The following is a 19,233-nucleotide window of genomic DNA, read 5'->3' on the forward strand; positions in this document are numbered from 1 at the left end:
GCGCCCCCAGACCAATAAACTTTGTTTGTTGTATGGTGGAACGTCCTACTCTTCTTCCTGTAGCTGCTCACAAATGTGGCAATGGAGAGAATCCATAAACTCGCTCGGTACTTTTCTCTGAGACAACGTCACGCACCACAGCACTAACCCCATCTCCTGGTTGGTGTTTCCATTCAGTACACAACACCAAGCACACGAAGCCTTTTAAGGATGGGATATAGCCTCCCACCACCACTCCCAGGTTAACCACGGACTGAAAGCCAACACCAGCATCCCTGTCCGTGGCCCTTCCTCCCTAGGTCTCGCTTTCGAGAACATTCTTACTATTCCCGCTGTGGGTGGCGCACAAGGGCAGAGAGTGCAGGGCCCACCGACTAGCACATTCCCAAATGTGCATTTTCACTGGCCGCCCAGCTCAGCGCCTCGTAGAGTCACAACCGAGAGCAAGGTGGAAAATCAGACACAGAATATAAAGAAGAGTCCCAGCACTGGCGTGAGGTTGCAAAGAACTGTTTACGAGGGTGTGGAGGTCAAGAGGCAGAAGTTACTACTGTCCGGGGCCCACACGCTGGACCCAAGTGTCCATGGGCAAGTGAGTGAGCGTGGGTGTCTGTGAAGCGGGGCTGCCGACATGGGGGCCGCTGCCGCCGCTCTCAGGAGCTCCGAAGGGGCCACCACGTACAGTGACATGCTGGAGAAGGGCCAGCGATCATCTGCATGATCACTTCAACAACACAGTCAGCAGTGGGACCAGCCACGGACCCTACAACCGTGTGTGTGTGTGTGTGTGTGTGTGTGTGTGTGGCACCGGAACTAGGCCACCTCACGGACGATCGGATGGGAGTTCCAGGAGAACAGTGAGTGTTTCAAGCACGACCCTCAGTTTGTTGCAACATTAGCCATAAGGCGACCAGGTGTGAAAGAAAGGTTTCCTGGCTTAGAGAGCAAGCGAGAGAACAACGGTACTCTTCGCGGACCTAGAGGGCTACCCCCGGTCTGGGGTCGGCACACGCCGTCTGTCACCGGCCGGGGAGTGCAGACTGCAGCCCAGCCCGTGGCCGTGTGGACAGGTGGCGGCTACTACTGTCCGTTCACGGCAGCCCCCGGAGGCGCACCCAGCAGCGTCACCAGGTTTCCCAACAATCCTGACGTCAGCAGGAAAACGTGAAGCCCTCCGGAAGCCACACGCCAGTCTGGTCCTCAGACCCGGTTGACAGCTGCAGGAAAACGAAGCACTTCTGTTCCCCTTTGGCTTTGTTTCTTGCAAATATTTTTCCAAAACGAAAACTTCCAGTCCCTGCTGAGTCCTGGGAATGACGCACCCATTCCGTCCACGGTCTTGGGGAGTCCTGATTCCTGGCTCCTGGCAACTGAGGAAGCAGGCCCAGAGGGCGAGGCCCACACTCAGGCCAGATGACGCCTACACCTGCTGACTCCTCACCCGCCCATGGCTTCTGGAGGCCCCTGGCTGCTCACAGCCACTCGGACCTGATCCCATCACATCCAGCATGGAGCCCTGCCTGCCCAGGCCCCGTGTCTGTACCGAGTGTGCCCTGTCGTGGGTGGACCCGCTTTCCTCCAGCTCTCAGAGAAGCCTGCAGCCCACGACGGGAAGTCACAACTCATCGAATTAGGGAAAAATAAGCCAGGCGAGAGAAAACGGTTTGTGTTTCCAAAACTGCTCAGTGGGGGAAAGGTTTCTGTCCCAGGCGTCCCACGCCACTTTGCTTCTCAAGCACTGGATACGGCCAACTGGGGGATTTCCTCTTTCCGTCACTGGAGGACATACCTCAAAGCAAGCGGGGAGGGGCCGTGCACAGAGGTCTGTGGAACAGCGTGATGCGCGCAGAGTCCGTGTTATCAATGAACCGTGGAACCCAAACCACACAAACCAACCTGAAAGCAGCTTTTCTGCCTTACTAAGGAGGAGCAGAAGGCCTCAGAATTAAACACAAAAACAAAAAAACCCCAGGATGTTATTCAGAGATTAAAAATACATCAGCAGCTACGGATCAAAGAGACTGTTTTTAGACCCATTTTGAGCGGATACTCACTTTGTCTACACCAGCACTCAAAATGTAATTCCCCTTTTTGTTCCATTTCAAGGCGAAGATGGGGCCTTTATGTTGCCCTAAGGTGCTGGCCAGGTTGCCTGTGAGGTAAAGGAACAAACAGGTAGACTTCAAGGTCACGGCCTGCTCGCATCCAATTACACCGCACGGCCCGTCTTCTCCCAGCGCATGACGAGGCACAGCTTACCGTCTTCGGTCCATATTCTCGCAAAGCCGTCGTAGGAACCCGTGGCCAACAGTGTCCCATCACTCTGCGGGCCAGAAACACACATGCCGCACAGCTCAGTACATGCAAAGCCGGCCTCTCCCCCTGCCCCAGGGCTAGAACCGTCTCGCACCCATCACTGGCTGCCCGTGACGACTAGCGGCCCCCTGGGACGACCTCAGCCCACATGGCTCAGGCCGGACACTGCACAGTATCCTAATGGCAGGCAGGGGAGCGAGGAAAATGCACCGCGACCCGTCCGCCCGGTGACATCCCTCCACGCACCACACAGAGAGGCCCAGGGAGACGCGGCGAGACTGGGGGAAGCTGTCGGAAACGCGTGTGCACACACGGGGGTTTGGGATGCAGGGAGAACGCACAGAAGTTCCAGAGAGCTGTGGGCTTCCCGCATGTAGATGCGTGGGAGGCCCAGGGCAGGAGCAGCGAGCCAGACGGTCCCCCTTCCCAGGCTGCACGGCACCCCTCGTCAGCAGAGTGGGCTCCCCGGGAACCAGCAGGCTCACCGCGCCCAGGGAGGCCCGCTGAGCACCCAGCTTGCTTCTGCCCAGTGCAGCCTTGCGAGACGCTCTCGGCAATGTGAGAGCAGCCCTGGGGTGGGGGGCTCGCAGGCAGCATGGCCCGTGGCCCCGTGTTCACGCCCCGCGGGGCCCCGCTGAGACAGGGACCAGGTCGGAGCTGTGGACGCGTTCACGCAGCAGCAGGTGCTTACATTCCAGTCCAGCGACGTCACATCCTTGTTGCTCGGGACATCGTGTCCTCCTTCCCGTATGCAGTGCCGCAGCACGAGCTGCGTGGAGCCCCCGTTGCTGTTCTCGTTAAGGTTCCATATTCTCGCCGTCGAGTCCCCGGATCTGTAGGAGGAGAACGCACAGCATTCAGCTTCTGGTTCAGGCCCAGACAGCGCCTGCCACACTGGGCTGCCTGAGCCCGGTTATCTCTGGCATGTGGCTCTGTGTCTTTGTAATCCCACTCACTGGCTGGCTTTTTTGCCTCATCATTTTTGTCGCTCTTCGTTATTTTAATTGTTTTTTCTCCAGTAGGCTCCACACCCAGCGTGGCTTCGAGCTCACACCCCTGGGGTCAAGCGTCACCAGTGCTACTGACGGAGCCAGCCGGGGCCCCTCCGCAATTTCAAACATCTTTGCGTTGATCCCTGCCCCGTGGAGGACACAGGACGCAGCGAGGACTTCCTCACGACCTGGGAAGGAGTGCAGCACCGAGGGCCCGAGGTTGCGGTCCGCCGCCAGTGAGAGGGGAGCATGCACTCCAGAAAGGAGAGAACAGCCCCGGTCCCGGGGCACCCCCATCCCAGCATCCTTACCCTGAAGCGAGGAGATCACTGACAGGGTTCCAGGCACAGATGAACACCTCCGACTCGTGGCCCCGAAGGACTGTGGCTTTGTTGGGCGGGATCTCAACGTCCCCGTCTATTTCCATTGGTTTCGAATGATTATCTGTCACAGGAAACAAGAAAAGGCATGTGGCTAACCGGTATAGAAAAGAAATTTCCCGGCATTCTTGGGGCACTTGAGTGTTAGGACACCTTCTTTTTATTATTTTATTTTATTTTACTTTATTTAAATTCAATTACTCAACGGAGAGTACATTACCAGTCTCAGGTGTGCTCAACAAATTATCAGTGGCGTGGAACGCCCAGTGCCCCTCTCGTCGTGTGCCCTCCTTAATGCCCATCCCCCCACCAGCGCCCTTTCCACAACCCTGTTTGTCTCGGAGAGTTAAGGGACCCTCATGGTTTTTCTCCCTCACCAACGACTTCCCATTCAGTGTTCCCTCCCTCCCTCTATGATCCTCTGCATTGGTTTCTTAGAGTCCACGGGAGTTGAGACCGGGTAATTGTGCTGCGCGGACAGACACACCTCCTTTCTACTAGGTAACATGACCTCTGACAGACTGTAACAGTGTCATGACTTCTGTGTAATTCAGTAAATGTATTACGTTTCTTTATTTCACAGTCTCCAAACCTGACAGACAAAAATTAAGTTATTGACCCTGCATAACTAGGGCCACGCTAAGGTCTAAGGAACACCACCACGAGACTGGGGAGAGATGGGTCAAGCCCGAAGGCTGCTGTTCTCCAGAAGGGATGAGACATTTTACCCGTGAGCACCTGTTTGAGGGATCACTTCTTTATCTGTCATGCTCCCACTGGGAAAGACCATCCGCTTTCCAGAGCGCCCCCCGCCCTGCACCACCTGCCTGCAAACCACCTCGGGTTCTTGGGACTGAAGTGCTGCGGTTTTTTTCCTGGTTGGAGCCACCTCTGTATCAGACCAGAGCTGCCAGGCCTTCTATCTGAACAAGCCCGGCCTAGAGGACTCCTGCGTTCTGGGTTCTGAATGCCCAGGCAGGCCCGGTGACCGTGGAGACAAGCATGCTAAACGCCCCCTCAAAAGCACTGTCCTGGAAGGTGGCTGTTTTTCTCCCATGTGGCAGGACACAGAAGATTCCTGAAGGTCAGGATGAACGGTCACTTGCAACACCACAGTCTGGCCTCAGCCTGCCTTGCAGCCAGATGACGGCAAATGGTAGGTGGCCCCGGCTTCAGGAAACAAAGGGAAAGTGAGGATGATGTGCCCGGGAGGAGGGCCAGCGGGGCCTCAGGTGTGCTCCCTAGAGATTGACAGGCCAGCCACAGGCAGGCACCCATGAAATGGAGGCTGTGGAGTGGCCAGCGAGCTCTAAGGCGGGTACCTGTCTCTGTGCAGCTATGTCCTGTGAGAGACTGTTTTCTTTTTTTAGGGAGGCTCCTTGCCCAGCATGGAGCCCAGCGCAGGGCATGAACTCACAGTCCTGGGATCACAAGTCAGATGGCTAAACGACGGAGGCACCCAGGTGCCCCAACCATTAAGATCCACCCCCCAACCCACCGTCCCACTAGATTTTTCTCAAGATTTAAAAGAAATCCATCCGATTTAAAAGCTTGTAAAATGTCTACCTTGGCAAACATACAGACTTCTTGAAACTCACCAATTAGAAATTCGTTTCAGTGACGGAAGACTAACAAAACAATAACCCTTCGTTTCCTCCAGCTTCGTTCCTGAAAACCCGAGGACTGCGTCCCTCCTGAGGGGACAGGCTCTAAGTGACCTGCGGCACGAACCACGTGCTGTCTTCTTCCTGCCCTGCCCCGCAGTTCGGGACCTGGGTTCCAGTGAGGATGGGAGGCTACAGGTGGGAAGTCCTTCCACTTCTGTGCTAGACTCATGGCCTTAAGTCGTCCTGCTTGTTCCCATCTGCGCTACAGCTGCTCTGGGCTCTCCTTCTGATGCCTGGTGTGATTCTGTAGCTCACAGGAATCCGTCACCCTGTGACCGTGGCCGGGAACCTGCCACAGGGCTCGACTGCAAGCGGCAGCTGCCTCTGAGACAGGGGCCAGCGAGGCACAGGTGTGCAAGCCACACGTGCACACACAGAACATGCACATACACACAGCTGCGTGACACACACGTACTGCGTGGACACACAGCTGCGTGACACACACGTACTGCATGTGCACACACACACGTACTGCATGGGCACACAGCTGCGTGACACACGTACTGCACGTGTACACACATGTACTGCATGGGCACACAGCTGTGTGACACACACATATCGCACATGCACACACATACACAACACACGGACATGCTCTGAACTCAGACCCTGAAGCGCTCTTCGAGTTTACAAGCCATGTACCAGAGTAGAGTCAGGCACTCCGATCGGCCATGTCCTTTAGAGCAACCACCCAACAGAGACAAGTGCCTGGCCTTTTGAGAGGACCCCGCAGGACCACACCTGCTGTCTGGGGCCCGCTGCCCTCTCTAGAACCATGAACTTGACTAGCACAGCAAATGTTGGCCCGACACGCTCAACACGGAAGGCCGCACAGAGGACCAGGGCCTCCACAAACGAAACCATCCAATGTCAAACTAATCACACGGCGCTTCTCGCTGTCACACAGAACAAGTTCTCCGAGCTGCATGACCTTCTAGAATCGAGGATGTGTGCATCAAGACCATTACGTCTAAGGATTTCCATGATAAGAACGGAGACTGTGCAGCTCCTCCGAGCCCACACGACGCCAACACCAGGACTGAGAGCCGTAGCAGCAGAGCTAGGAGAGCCCGCGACCCCCTCAGACTCGGGAGAGAAATTGCCAGAAGCTCACGCCTGCCCAGAGCCCCACACGTACTTATTGCGTGTGCTCCGTTCTCCTCGCCGTTCACGGTGGCCTCTCCGTTCTTTGGTGGGTGCTGCTGGGCCACGGCCGCCGGAGCTGCCGTGGCCGCTGTCGTCGCCGCTGTCGTCGCCGCTGCCGCCGCCGCCGCCGCCGCCGCACTGGCCTGCTGCTGCTGGGCGAGCTTCTCCCGGAAAGCCTGCTGCCGCGTCTGCACCACGTCCGGCATCACAGCGTCGATCAGGGACAGGGACTCTATGGGGCGGCCGTCGAACACCGTGCCATCCTGGGGAGCGAGACAGAGAGGGCAGCCATCAGCCCCTCGCGCTCCGGCCCAGCATGGTGGGACCCAGAGCGGTGCCCAGGGAGTCCGGGCGGGTGAGGTGCAGGGGGAGGGGGTGACCGGGGACATGGCACGACTTCGTATGGGGCCCAGGCCGTCCGGCTGCGAGGGATCATCTGGCCCCCACTAGTGGAGAAGCCGTGCCCAGACACCATGGTGAGCACAGGAAGTCTGTGAACAGCCACCCTCTTCTGAGGGACAGGCAGCTCTCTGGGAGCCTCCAGCCCGAATCAGGGATTTTGGCACTGTTCGGGTTGGATCCCTAGTACACCTGTCCATCGGACTTAGGGAAATATTCATCTGCTGTCACCGGGCTGAGAGTGTTGACTAAAGATAGCTGCGGTACTCGGGCGACAGCACTGTCTAGTTCCCACGCATGTTTTTTCAATTTGTTTTGATTCTTGGGCTATCTGCAATGAAAAAATCCCCATACCCACTTAAAAACCCAGGAGGCCGTTTTTGCCTTTGAAATTGCTCCAAATATTAGAGTTGGACAAGAAGTCGGTGCTTCTGGGTTATGGCTGCTGAAAGTGCAAATATGTTTTTGCATATTCTGAACTCAAATGACCTCGGAAATTAGGAAGAAGTGAACCACCTGAGTTTCCACTAGACGCGATCGAAAGGACACTTGGCCCCAGCTGACGTCTGGCCACCGTACAATCATACGATGTTACATCTGAAAACAGTATGACACTTGGAAACAAGAAAACGAGGAAAGGCTAGAATACGTCTAAACAAGGAGCCAGTCACCCCGTCAGCCACCCTCACACTTCAGTTCTGGTCATGGCGTGGCCGACATCGACCAAGCAGTCAGTATGCTTCCGTGTCACCTGCTTCAGAGTCACACCTCAAATGCACAAAAACTTGGTAAAAAGTAGGAACTACCCAGGGTAATGAAAACACCTCGTAATGTAAACTCTGAAAGCAGGCTGTCCCACGGCTCAGCGACCGCAAGCCCAAGTCACCAACGAGACGCCTTTTTCTTACCCTCCCGGCACGGCACGCCGGAATGTGGAACGAAGGAAGAGAAGCCACCAGGGCTTCCCGACACACTGAAGACATGGAAACTGGTGAGCAAAGACATCTGGTTGCAGCCTCGCATGATCTGAGAGCTCACGGGGGGGGGGGTCCTCTGGGGTCACACGCTCCTAGCCCCAAAAAACTCCTTTTTGTGGGAAAAAGAGACCAGTCGGGGCCTCAAGGGGCTAGTGGAACACCACCTCTGGACACCCATTCTGGGGAGGAAGGAGGAGAGGGCCACGGTCAGGGAAGAATGTGTGCAGGACACAGAGAAATTCGGGGGTTTCCAAAGACGTGGGTTTCTGGAAATGGATGGATGAACACAGGTGACGGAGTACAGGACTTACTACTTTTGTCCTTTTGAAAAGCTAAAGAGAAAGCAGAGTAAGACAGGCTTGTAAGGAGGAAGTCCATTCAAGGAGAGGGAGTGGGGAAGGGATCCAGCGGACCGGCCACGGGTGGCGTGGCCGTGGCTGGTTCCCAAGCTGTCCCACAGTCCCCAGGCTCTGCAGGCTGGGGCTGGGGCCAGGCCACCGCCCTGCGCCCGGGAGCGCACGTACCTCATTGATGCTGATCTCGGCCTCCACATACTGCAGTCCCTTCTGCAGGATGGAGATGAGGGCAGCCGGGGGCACCAGCGTCCCGTTGATGTTGGACTGGCTGATGTGGCTCTCGATACCGAACGTGAATGCCGAGTGGGAAAAACCTGCAGCGAGAGAGAGCAAGGAGCAAAGGGTTTCGTTGAGGCCCGAAATGAAGGGTTGCGGGAGGCGCGGCCCTGGAGATCCAAAGGTGGCCCCACTGATGCTCCCCGATTAGCCGGGGGAGAGGGTGGGGGTTGGGGGCCGCAGGCGTGGCTGCAGGATGCCCAGCTCCAGGCGTGGGGTGAAGCGAAGATAACGGGCAGGGGGACGGGAAGAAACACAGGGGCCCGATGCCCGTGTGCAGGGGATGAAGACACAGCTTTGGAGGCTGCACCATTTTCGGTGTTATTAACAGCAAAATGCAGCACAGTGCGTCCTGCAGAAATGTTTCTTTACTTTTTGCTTTTTTGTTTTTTGAGTATTTTATGTATTCGACAGAAAGAGAAAGAGAGCACAAGAGTAGGGGGAACGTCAGAGGGAGAAGCAGACTCTCGGCCGAGCAGGGAACCTGACACGGGGCTCGATCTCAGGACCCTGGGGTCATGACCTGAGCTGAAGGCAGGCGCTTTACCGACTGCACTACCCAAGTGCCCCGGGGAAATGTTTCTGTTGCAAAAATGCAACTCTGGGCTTTCTCCCCGTGTGGCCATTACTCCTTCCAGAGCTCCCTGCTTTGGTCTCCGAGTGTCCCCCTGCCCAGCTGCAGTGCACACCTTTCTGGGCGCCTTGCTGTAGCCGGGCTCATAGCGGTCACGGCAGGCGGGGGCCAAAGCACCACAAGACCTAACACCCGAAGAAAAAGAGACCATTTGGGACCCACTGGGGTGGCTTGAGTCGTTTTATCTAATAATTGGTAACTTTCCCCGGGCTCTGGGATGCTGGCTCTTCCTCCTCCTTCCCTCTGCACTCATACAAAACAATGCCTTCTTCAAGAGAGGAAGGCGGCAGCACAGGGCAGGGCGGAGGAGGTGGCGGGGACCCATGTGGGGTCCGAGGGTGATCAGGAACCAGCAGTGGCTGCCACTTCCTCTAGCAGAGTGTGTCAGGGGGGGCATCCCACAGCCGGAGCTCCTGGCTGCTGCAGGCCTGTGCGTCGGCTGGGAGTACCGTCCCCTTGGTTCGTCTGGGGCGGCCTGGGAGCCAGGGAGCTGGGAAACCTTGTGGGGTGCTGGCCTTGTGAGTAACTGGGACCCCTATGCTTGGCTCCTGGCTAGAGGTGGAGTGAGGCAAAAGGCACTCCCCTTCGCTTGTGCAGGGGGTCTCTCGGATCCCGCTCTCCAGGGGTCTCCTCCGCAAGCACCTCCCCATCACAACTGGCTCATCTTACATGCTGGTGGGCTGCAGGGGGCTCCCCGGGGTGTCCCCCGCCAGCCTCCAACGCCTCTTGCACGGCCTCCCACAGTCACGCGGCTAGCACCCCACCTTCAGAAGCCAGACCGACAGGGGCATCGCGTGGGTCCCACCTTCCAGCTGATTCCACATGGGCTCTCTGCCCTCCCCGAGCAAAACACAGCCAGCCGTTGCAATAAACGCCGTGCTCAGCAGATGGGAATGTTCCTCCGTGAAAGGAGCTTTCTGGGCTTGCATTCTCCTCTCCTCTCCTCCGTCGACTTCCTGCTCCTCCGCAGCCCGCCCATCCATCCCCCAGCGCCTGGTTCTAAGGACTACAGAAAACACGTCCTCTCTTTCTTTCCTCGAGTCCTGGGCCAGCCATGGTGACCGGCAGGCTTGGCTGCACGGTGGCCACAGACTCCCTCACCAGACCACACGTGCCAACGACCAGTGCAGGCCCGCCCTCCGAGGGCCAGAAGCTAAGGCCCTATACTCCCCGCCTCCCCCTGCCTTCAACCTTGCCCTCCGGCTCCTGCCTTTCCTCACCCCTCAGGCCAAGATGGAACCAGCAGGCCCTGCTGACCAGTGACTCTTCCCGGGGCCCATGCCGTGCCAGAAGTCTCATCACCAAGGTTTCCCCGGTTAGGTTTCCAGCGTGGTGCAGATGTGGAAAACCCCAGGTCGGGGGGAGCAGGACCCTTGAGACCCTGGCCTGACTCCCCGTTGCCTGGAATTGTCACCACTGCTCGGGCCACAGTGATGTTCTCCTAGGAGCTACGAATTCATTCTGGCTGCTGACCCCACTCCCGGGGCCGCTGGCTCCTCTCCATCTGTGTCCCCTGGCGAACAGGGCAGAACTCTGGACTCCCACAGCTGCTCGCTCTTCTCCTGGCCTCTCTCTGGAGTCTACGGTAGGGCCACACCCACGCGGGCCTCAGAACAGTAACAGGCCGCCCTTACCGGGGCCTGCTCCAGGCCAGGCACAGCCCCAAGCCCTCACCACGACTTTCCTTAAGCCTCCCGGCCACCCTCTGCCTTTGCCACCCCAAGTGCAGCACCCCCTTCTACTGGGCAGATCTCGAGCTCCTGCCGGGGTCCCCAACAGAGCCCCCGCACTCGGCCAAAGGGCTGTGGCTGACATCCAAAGCCGGGCAGTGCGATGCCACCCTCGGCCTGTCAGACAAGCCCACCGAGAAACGTCTACCGAAGCCGCCCGCGGGGCCCGGCGTCCCTCTCTGTGAGTAATGGCGCCAGTGGGGAGGAGAGCTCAAGCCTCCACTCCATGTCTTCATGCGGCCTGTTGGCAGCTGTACGTAAACTCCGCAGACGGGGGACTCACACTTATTTCTCACAGTTCTGGAGGCCAGAAGTGCACGATCAAGGTGCAACATTTGGTGGTTTGGGGAGGGCTGACGGCTGGCGCACGGACGGCAGAAGGACACGAATCCCGTTCATGACAATTCTGTCCTCACACCCGCATCACCTTCCAAAGGCCCCGACCCCGAGTACTATCACCCGAGGGCTGGGATCCCAACAGAAGAACCTGGGGGATACTTGAAACGCAGTCTAGTAGAACATTTCCTTCCCCTCCTCTTCCTGCTTCATCCGCTCCAACACCGGCCGCAGAGCTGCTACGCGCACACACGGAAGAGCAGGTTCTGACTCTACTGCTGCTGTGAAGCAGATCTGGGCCCTCGGGGTCCACGACCTTCCAGGTGGCTGCTCCGTCGGTGCTGTTACGGGCTTACACACATGGACGGGAAAGACTGGAGAAGTTAGGGAACGGGTCCAATGCCCATGTGTGTGATGAGAGGCAGAAGCAGAATTTCAACTCTTGCTGTAGGTTTCCTCTGACCCTGACACGCACAGGCACAGGAACCGGAAGCCTTCAGTTCCCTGCATGGAGGCCTACTGCATCCCCCAGCCGGACCATGCCGGCTCCCGTCGGCCACAGCCATGGACGCGGTGCAGGCAACTTGCAAAGGACAAGCTGCAAGCCCACTTCTCCCGCCACGTCCTCGGTTTCCTTCTGCATCCAGTGTTTAAAGGTCCCGTGTAAGGTCTGGCTGCCTCAGTTTTGGATCCCTGTGCGTGACCGTGCTCTGCGACAGACCCCACTCCGAGTATGGTGGTGACTACAGTCAGGGAGGCCGGCCACACGAGGGGGATGGAGCTGGGAAGATGAACTGACGGTGGGAGAGGAATGGCCAGAACGCACGTCCCCCACCGAAGCAAGATGACGACCGAGCCGCTCAGGGTACGCGGAGGAGCCTTGAGTGTGAACATCTGCGATGTCCGTTACTGGGGGTCATCTACTGACTCCCCTACTGGGGGGGAACAGAAAATCATGAGTGGAAACCAGGTATCTTCAGAAACACGCGGGAATGTTCCATGTCACCTCCGAAACGGGTCCTCCTACGCGCTTATGAACTCACCCAGCTGCAGTTCCGCTGGGCCATCTACACACGGCCTCACACCACGGTGTTCTCATCCACCTGTTTTGAAGGCTTTCTTCCCCACTTCTGGCCACCCCTTCATCGAGGCAAGTGGGAGGGCCGGTGCAGAGGATGTCAGACCAGTCCGGAGCGCTGGGTCCGCCCTGACTTGCCACCAAGTGCCTAGGTCAGGTCCTTCGGCCGGGCCTCTCTTTCCCATTCTACACTGTGGGGATACAACGTACCGCAAGGAGCAGACGGGAGAACCGGGCGTGAGAGCAGCAGGCGGGCATAGTCCTTGAATCCAGGGAGGACCAGGAACTGGGGAGAACGTTCCTTCTCCAGTTTCCTCGTCTATACAGGGAGGACACTGGGGAAACCGTCCCTCGGACACTTTGCCATCCTGACGCTCACTCATCATGGAATGGGGGCTGTCCATAGACCACGTGGGCAAGGCCTGCTTGAGCACTTTCCCTCAGGCCCCGGCCACCGGGTTCGGCTGTGTGCCAGTGAGGCGTGTGAGGCGCCATCCTGGAACACCGGCTCCTCAGGCCAGAGGCTTCTCCCAGGGGGCAGGCCCCACGGGACTCCGAGGCTAGGGTGCCTATGCACCGGCAGTCTGCCGGAGTGGTGGGGCTCCCGGGCCTCGTACCCCTTCAGCCTTCAATGCTTCTCTTCCGTCCAAGGGGACAGCAGTAGGAACAAAGCACATCATGTCATCATGTGACTGACGAAGACCGAGATAGGCGAGACTGGCCCAGCGGCAGGTGTTAAAGTCGTGAAATAGGAGGGGAGTAAAGGGCTTGGGGGCACCTCGAGGGAAGACGTGTGTGTGGGCTCCGCGTGGGTGTCCCCAGGGTCTGACACCCGGCCAGCCTGGAGCCATCACCGAAGCAGCAGGCTGGCCACCTACTTAGGAAGAGGGACCCCCGCGCCAGCTGCCGACAGCAGGATTTCTGAGCTGCGGCATGACCCACACCGGGCCAGATCCTTCTCTGCTGCGGGTGCCACGGTCCTGTGTGTTGCAGAACACCGAGCAGCACCTCTGGCTTCTCCCGGAGGGATGCCCGTGTCACCGCCACTCAGCCGTGACCACCTGAAGTGTTCCAGATACTGCCTACTCGACCCCGCCGTGGCGGACAGCCAGTAGCCTAGAGAAACGAGACCTCTGAAGGACACGCCGTCTCCTCACACTTCTGCTTCACTTACAAACATGATGGCGGGGGGGTACCTGCCCCTGAAGGCAAGCCAGCCTCTACATGCACTTGGCCACAGACTTCGGGTAACACCCGGTAACGGGAAACCACCAGAGAAGGTGGGAATATTTCCAAGGAGAAGAAAGGGTGTGATCACGACCAACCGGGAAAGGCTTAAAACCAACACGACGTTTTATATAAAACGTGGCGAGACCTTCCAGAGTGAAATCCTGTGTTGTCCTCAGGAGAGGGGAGAAGAGCCTGTACATCCGTTTGTCTCACACAACGAGGCAATAAAACCAGATTTGAAACAAACCAAGCACAGGTTCGCAGTTTCTTTCGAGGACCACAGCGCTGGACCGCACCTCTTCCAGCGTGGCCTACACGGACCACGTCCGTCAGGTGTGCGGCTGAACCGTTCTGCCCACTTAATGCCGGCCTGATTCATCAGCAAAACCTGCTAAATTACCGCTCTGTGGCCCTTCAAAGTCCTATTTATGTGGCGGAGAAAAGCAGACATGTGATCCGCAGGGCAGCCGGGTGGGTGGTCTTGCGTCTTCAGCTGAAACAGAAGCCGAGGGCACCAGCTGGGGCATCCTCCGTAGGGTCTTGGCTACAGCTTTCACGGACCTGCTTGCCTGAGTGCGCACAGCCGCCCGAAGCCGACGCGCACGTTTAATTCTGTCTGGATCAGGGGAAGGCAAAGGGAGGCCCAGAGGCCAAGTCCGGCCCACTGCTTGAGTGTGCAAATAAAGTTTTACTGGAACTGTGAGCAGGAAACGTCTGCTGCCTCTAGGCCCCTCTGTCCGGGGGATTCTGTGACAGGAGCGCAGAGGCACGGGACGCTCGTCTACGCTGCCTGACAGTGTGAGGATGACAAGGGGAGGGACGTTTAGTGAGAGCCTCCTGTGTGTCACGCTGCAGCGTGCCGTACTTACACGTGCTACAGAAAGCACACCAAACCGTCACACCATCTTCCCTGATTCAGCACGCGTGGTCCGGGGTTCTCCTTCTCAAGAGCCATCAGGAGCCTGCAGGCCCGGGCAAGACCCCTCACCTGAGCCTGGAAGCCCCTCATACCCGACCGTGAGCCAGGGCACCTCTCAGGGGCTCCCTGGGGGCCTCCACGCGCCTGCTTCCTGCTTCCCTGTAGGGACTCTGCTTATACCGGGCTCCTGATCTAGAACAGGGGTTCCTGGTTGTCAAGGGAGGGCGAGTCCGTCCCCTTGGGGCAGATGCAATGTCTGCAGACGTTTTTGGTTGTCACAGGCATGTGCTTGTGGGGGTGGGGATGCTACGGGCATCTAATAGGGACAGACCAGGGACGCTCAGCGTCCTATAGTGCAGAGAAGAGCGCCCCATAACAAAGAGGGGGCCGGGCCACGTTTCCACAGTCAGAGGTGGAGAACGCCGGCTCCCGAAGGGCCATCTGTCACCACCGTGGACACCTGCTCCGTCGTCATGGCGGTGGCCAGGTGGCCTCGCTTCGCGAAGGCCCCTCTTGTCCTCTCGGGCGGGAATGATGGCTGTCTGTCCTGAGCTCCCGCAGGGCCCGGCATTCTCCATCCTTTTTTCTGCACCTTCCCGCTCCCGAGAAGACAGAAGCTTCTTGAAGGGAGGAAGCCCATCTGCATTCCCTTCCTGACACACAGAGCACCCACCTGGGGGTGGCTGGGGTCACAAAGGGAGGCACAGGAAGGAAACTCGAGGAAGCCTGAGAGGAACCGCTCAGGCTGACGGAAGAAGAGGGCGGTAAGCAACGGAACGAAACGGACTCCTTGCTACTTTCAGAATCCGAGACGTGAAGGCAAAGGACAGGAATGAAGGATTTAGGTCCAACAGTATGAGAGAAGGAAAACCGGCTTTAAACAAATCCGACTGCTGTACGAGTTCATCGTTCAAGAAAGCACCAAAGAGAACTGTTGGCCATACGTATACCTGAATTTTATGACAATTTCGGTATTTGAGAGTAAGAACAAAAGTCATGATATTCAGTGAATATGTGCATTAGCCCTTTTCCTGAATTAGCTCAGGGTCTTAAGAACTGGATGTTACCGATGGGGAAACTGAGTCAGAGAGCAGTTAAGGGATTCCCCTAAGGGCACACGGCTCAGAAGCGGCCATCTGACCCCCCGAGTCCATGCTCTTAATCCACACACAGGAGACTCTGGGAATGTGTTTAGAAACGTCTAAATAATTCGAAATGGAGCCTTTTTTAAAAAGAGGAAGGAGATCATGTTACCAGTGACACTGTTTCTACTACGGTTTTGGCCAAGCAAGCTCCAAACAAGGTCTGCATTGCAAGAACGAGGCTGAATGCTTTCCGCGTTACTCAGAGCAAACGAAGATGAACTGTATCTTCCAACGGCACTCCCCTAAAGACAGCGGCGTTAGGAGCAGAGACCGCAATCGAACAGAATCAGAAGTGGTGATGGAGGAATTCGGGTTTCTCTCCGCTGACAAAGACAGCAGCCGTCACTAAGCACTCCAAGGCCTGGGTCTGTCCCCATCTGCTTCCTTGGCTTCCTTTTCTGACAACAACTGCAGGTGGAATTAAACAATTTCCAAGGCCCCTTTCAATCCTAAAATTCCATGGCGAGGTTAAAAATGACCTCGGTGTGTCCTCAAACCGAGAGGATTTTAACTTGGAGAGGTGACTGAGGGGCCCCACCGAGGCAGGGGTGCACACCATCGAAAGAACAGATGACTTACGATTCCTGAGAGACAGAGCCGTGCCGCCGCACGCAGGGCCAGACGCAGAGACGGAGGACGGAACTGGACGTGGCTTTTAGGAGGACACGGAGGGTCAGTAGCTAGGTGGGGATGTCCCTTATGGGACAGAAGTGAAAACACACACTTCAGGGTCTGTCGCTGGGAGGTTTGTAATCTGGTTCTGGCGCTCCGGCAGCAGCCCCCCTCGTGAGGGAGAGACATGCACAGCCCTGGCCATCCGCAGGGCCCTGGGGTTCCTGGGCTCCCGGTGCCCTGGAGGACGCCCTGCTCCGATCTCCCAGGCCCTGTGGACTGCTCATTTATGACGCAGCACTTCCTTATGTTTCTTTGAACATCGACGTTCCTGTGACGTCCCGCTCCATGACAGAGTCCGTGTTTCCTGGCTCGGCAACGTCTCCGCACCCGGGCTACAGCTGCCTGGCCAGCGGCCCGCCTACCTCTCCGCGGGGACAGCGGGGATTCAGGCTGGTGGGGCAGGGGCAGGGGTTGGTCTAAATAAAGATGTGAGGGAGGCCAAGGGCAAGGGCGTGGGAGCGGGGTCAGATAGATCTGAGAGAGAGAGAGAGAGAGCGAGAGAGAGAGACACACACACACACACACACACACACACACACACACACACACAGCTGCGAGCTGTCCACAGGGACACACACCACCCGCGCCCCCGGCAGCTAGTCTGCTGCGGGCTCACGTCTCTGTTTCGGAAGTGACGGATTTGTCTCACCAGAGGATTACATGTTCTGCCCAAGAAGCAATTCCTGTCCTACGGAAACTCGATGTGTACCGGCGGTGAGAAGCGTAAACTACGTGGAGAATGCTTCCTGATACTGCGCTCTCAATCACTGCACACGTGCGCATCAGCTTTACGATTCTTTATCTTAGAAAAAACAAGTCCTCGAGACCCAGTCGTCACTTTCCCACCTAATTCTCTGACCTTCGGCCGCAAAACGCGGAGTGCGGCGAGAACGTTTTTATGGGCTGCAGACCTGTTCTAGATGACCCGCCGTAATACGGAACTTGGTGTAAAATGGAACTGCCTTGGACCACGCCCAAAAGAAATACCAGAAGGACCTCGTTAAAATAGGGTTTCACTTAGAACAGCTGGCCTGGACCCCAAGGGTGGCGGCTGAGTACAACGCGGGCCTCAGCCTGTAGCAGACCGTGCACCCTGCCAAGACCTTAACATCCTCTCAACACGGGAAACATCAAGGAGGGGAGCATGAGTCAGGTTATCAGCCAAGGTTGCGACTTCCTCCCGAGCCAACAACTGGCCCTGGGAGAGGCGGCCTGGCGAGGGAGGCCGCTGTCCCTGCCCGGTTCCCGGAGCCCCGCGGCGCCCACACGCCGAGGCCCACGCGCCACCTGCTGGCACCAGACCCCGTCGCCAGCCTGAGCCCTCGTGGACTCGAGGTGGTTCGGGGACAGGCAAACACGAGCCCCGAGGCCACACCGCAGGCTCATCACCGAGGGCACTCTTAACTCGAGAAATGTACAAATTAACTTCTGAGCCTGGGAAAAACAGAGCAAGCAATCTGGAAGAAAGGAAATAACTCTCACACTGCTCCACGTGATTCAACTGCTGTGCACACGTGGGGGAGGTCTTCCAGCCCCTTTCTCTGTGCCGATGAGTGCCTGCACGAATTCGTACGATCACACAATTCTGTGCCCCTGCTTCTTGGGCTGACACAATACAGGCACGTCCGCGGCTTGCTCAGCGGTCTCAACAGCCAGCATTCCAGCGGACTGTCCGTGCTCGTTCGTCCTGTCCTCCCACTACCTCCAGATGTAGTTTCAGAAGGAATCACGGCTTCCAAACGCACACAGCCCAAGCGTTTTCGCCTGCCGATGACCTGCAGACAGCCCAGCTTCCTGGTATTTTCCTCTTGTTCCTCCCATTCCGTGTCCTCTGACCCCCATCTCCCGCCCCCAGCAAGCCGGCTCCTTCTCCCTGAACCCTCTGCCGCCTTTGCCGAGCCTCAGGGCCTCCGTCAAGCCAGCTCCTTGATTTTGCTTGACATGCTCTTCCCCTCGCCTTGCTTGCAAAATTCTCGCTCAAACATCCCCTGCTGGGGGCTCTGGGCTCCCTCTGCACACACGTCCAAGGTAATACATTCATCGACCTCTGACAGGTGACCCTGGATGTCTGTGCTCCCCCCTAGGTGGGGAGAAGTAAGACTCCCTCCTCTCCACTGATCTGCGCACCCCACTACCTAGGGCCATGCCACCATGCGAAGGACACGCCCTCATGGGACTCCTGTTGAGGTGATGATGGTGACGGCTGGTCTATTCTGGGACATTGAGGTCTCCCTGCTGGCACCCAAACCTGTCACAGCACCCCATATTGGTTTGTGTAGCACAGGAGCAAACATCTTAAAATCCCCGTTATTTATTTTAATGTGCACCATGGCAAATGCAGCTAACAGACCAGCACATCTCAGAACTGCTTCGAGTGAAGGAAAATATTAATGAGTCTTAATAAAATGTGGCGACACGCTGCAGATGGGCCACCAACAGCTGAGGCTGTTGTGACATGGGAGGGCCACAGAGGTCTGCCAAGGGAAAAGGAAATACGGAACACATGGGTTGTGGGTAAGGGGGGAAGGAATGCCCACATTCTGTCACAAGTCTCGCATGGAGGCCTGCAAACTAGGTCCTGGGTCATGGTTGCTTCCGTGCTTCAAAGAGGACACGGAGAGCTGGGACAGATGCTCAGGTGTCTGAACGTGACAGTAAGTTCTTTGCGCCCTGCTCTCCAGGAGAGACCTGGATTAGGGGGCGGGGCCAACAGGTTCCCAGAAGAGCATTTTTTGGATCCCTCGGCTTGTTTTCTGAGGCCGACAGAGCCCCATACCCACACCTGACAAGGACATTCAGAAAGGAACAGGACACCCCAGTTTCTCCCAGTGAGATAAACATGAATACACCACCCATGGTATTAGCCGACCAAACTGGGCAATGTATAGAAAAGGAAAAAACGTCCAGGCCAAGTGGAGTCCGTTCCCGGAATGCAGGGTTTAACGTCGGAGAGTGATCAATGATTGCACCACATCAA

General features: G+C 57.2%; 1 protein-coding gene across 2 annotated transcripts in view; it reads right to left on the minus strand.

Moving 5' to 3' along the window:
- The window catches only part of TBL1X (transducin beta like 1 X-linked), a 211,719-nt gene that overhangs the window by 17,570 nt on the left and 174,916 nt on the right, over positions 1–19,233 (minus strand). For both annotated transcript variants that reach the window (XM_047715435.1, XM_047715434.1), the window contains exons 4-9: positions 8,402–8,547; positions 6,494–6,764; positions 3,620–3,752; positions 3,008–3,149; positions 2,260–2,323; positions 2,055–2,152 (exon numbers count right to left, since the gene is read on the minus strand). In XM_047715435.1, coding sequence (XP_047571391.1) covers positions 2,055–2,152; positions 2,260–2,323; positions 3,008–3,149; positions 3,620–3,752; positions 6,494–6,764; positions 8,402–8,547 — 854 coding nt within the window. The remainder of the gene's footprint in view (positions 1–2,054; positions 2,153–2,259; positions 2,324–3,007; positions 3,150–3,619; positions 3,753–6,493; positions 6,765–8,401; positions 8,548–19,233) is intronic.

This window comes from Lutra lutra, chromosome X (genome assembly GCF_902655055.1).
Source record: "Lutra lutra chromosome X, mLutLut1.2, whole genome shotgun sequence".
In the NCBI taxonomy this organism is placed as follows: Eukaryota; Metazoa; Chordata; class Mammalia; order Carnivora; family Mustelidae; genus Lutra; species Lutra lutra.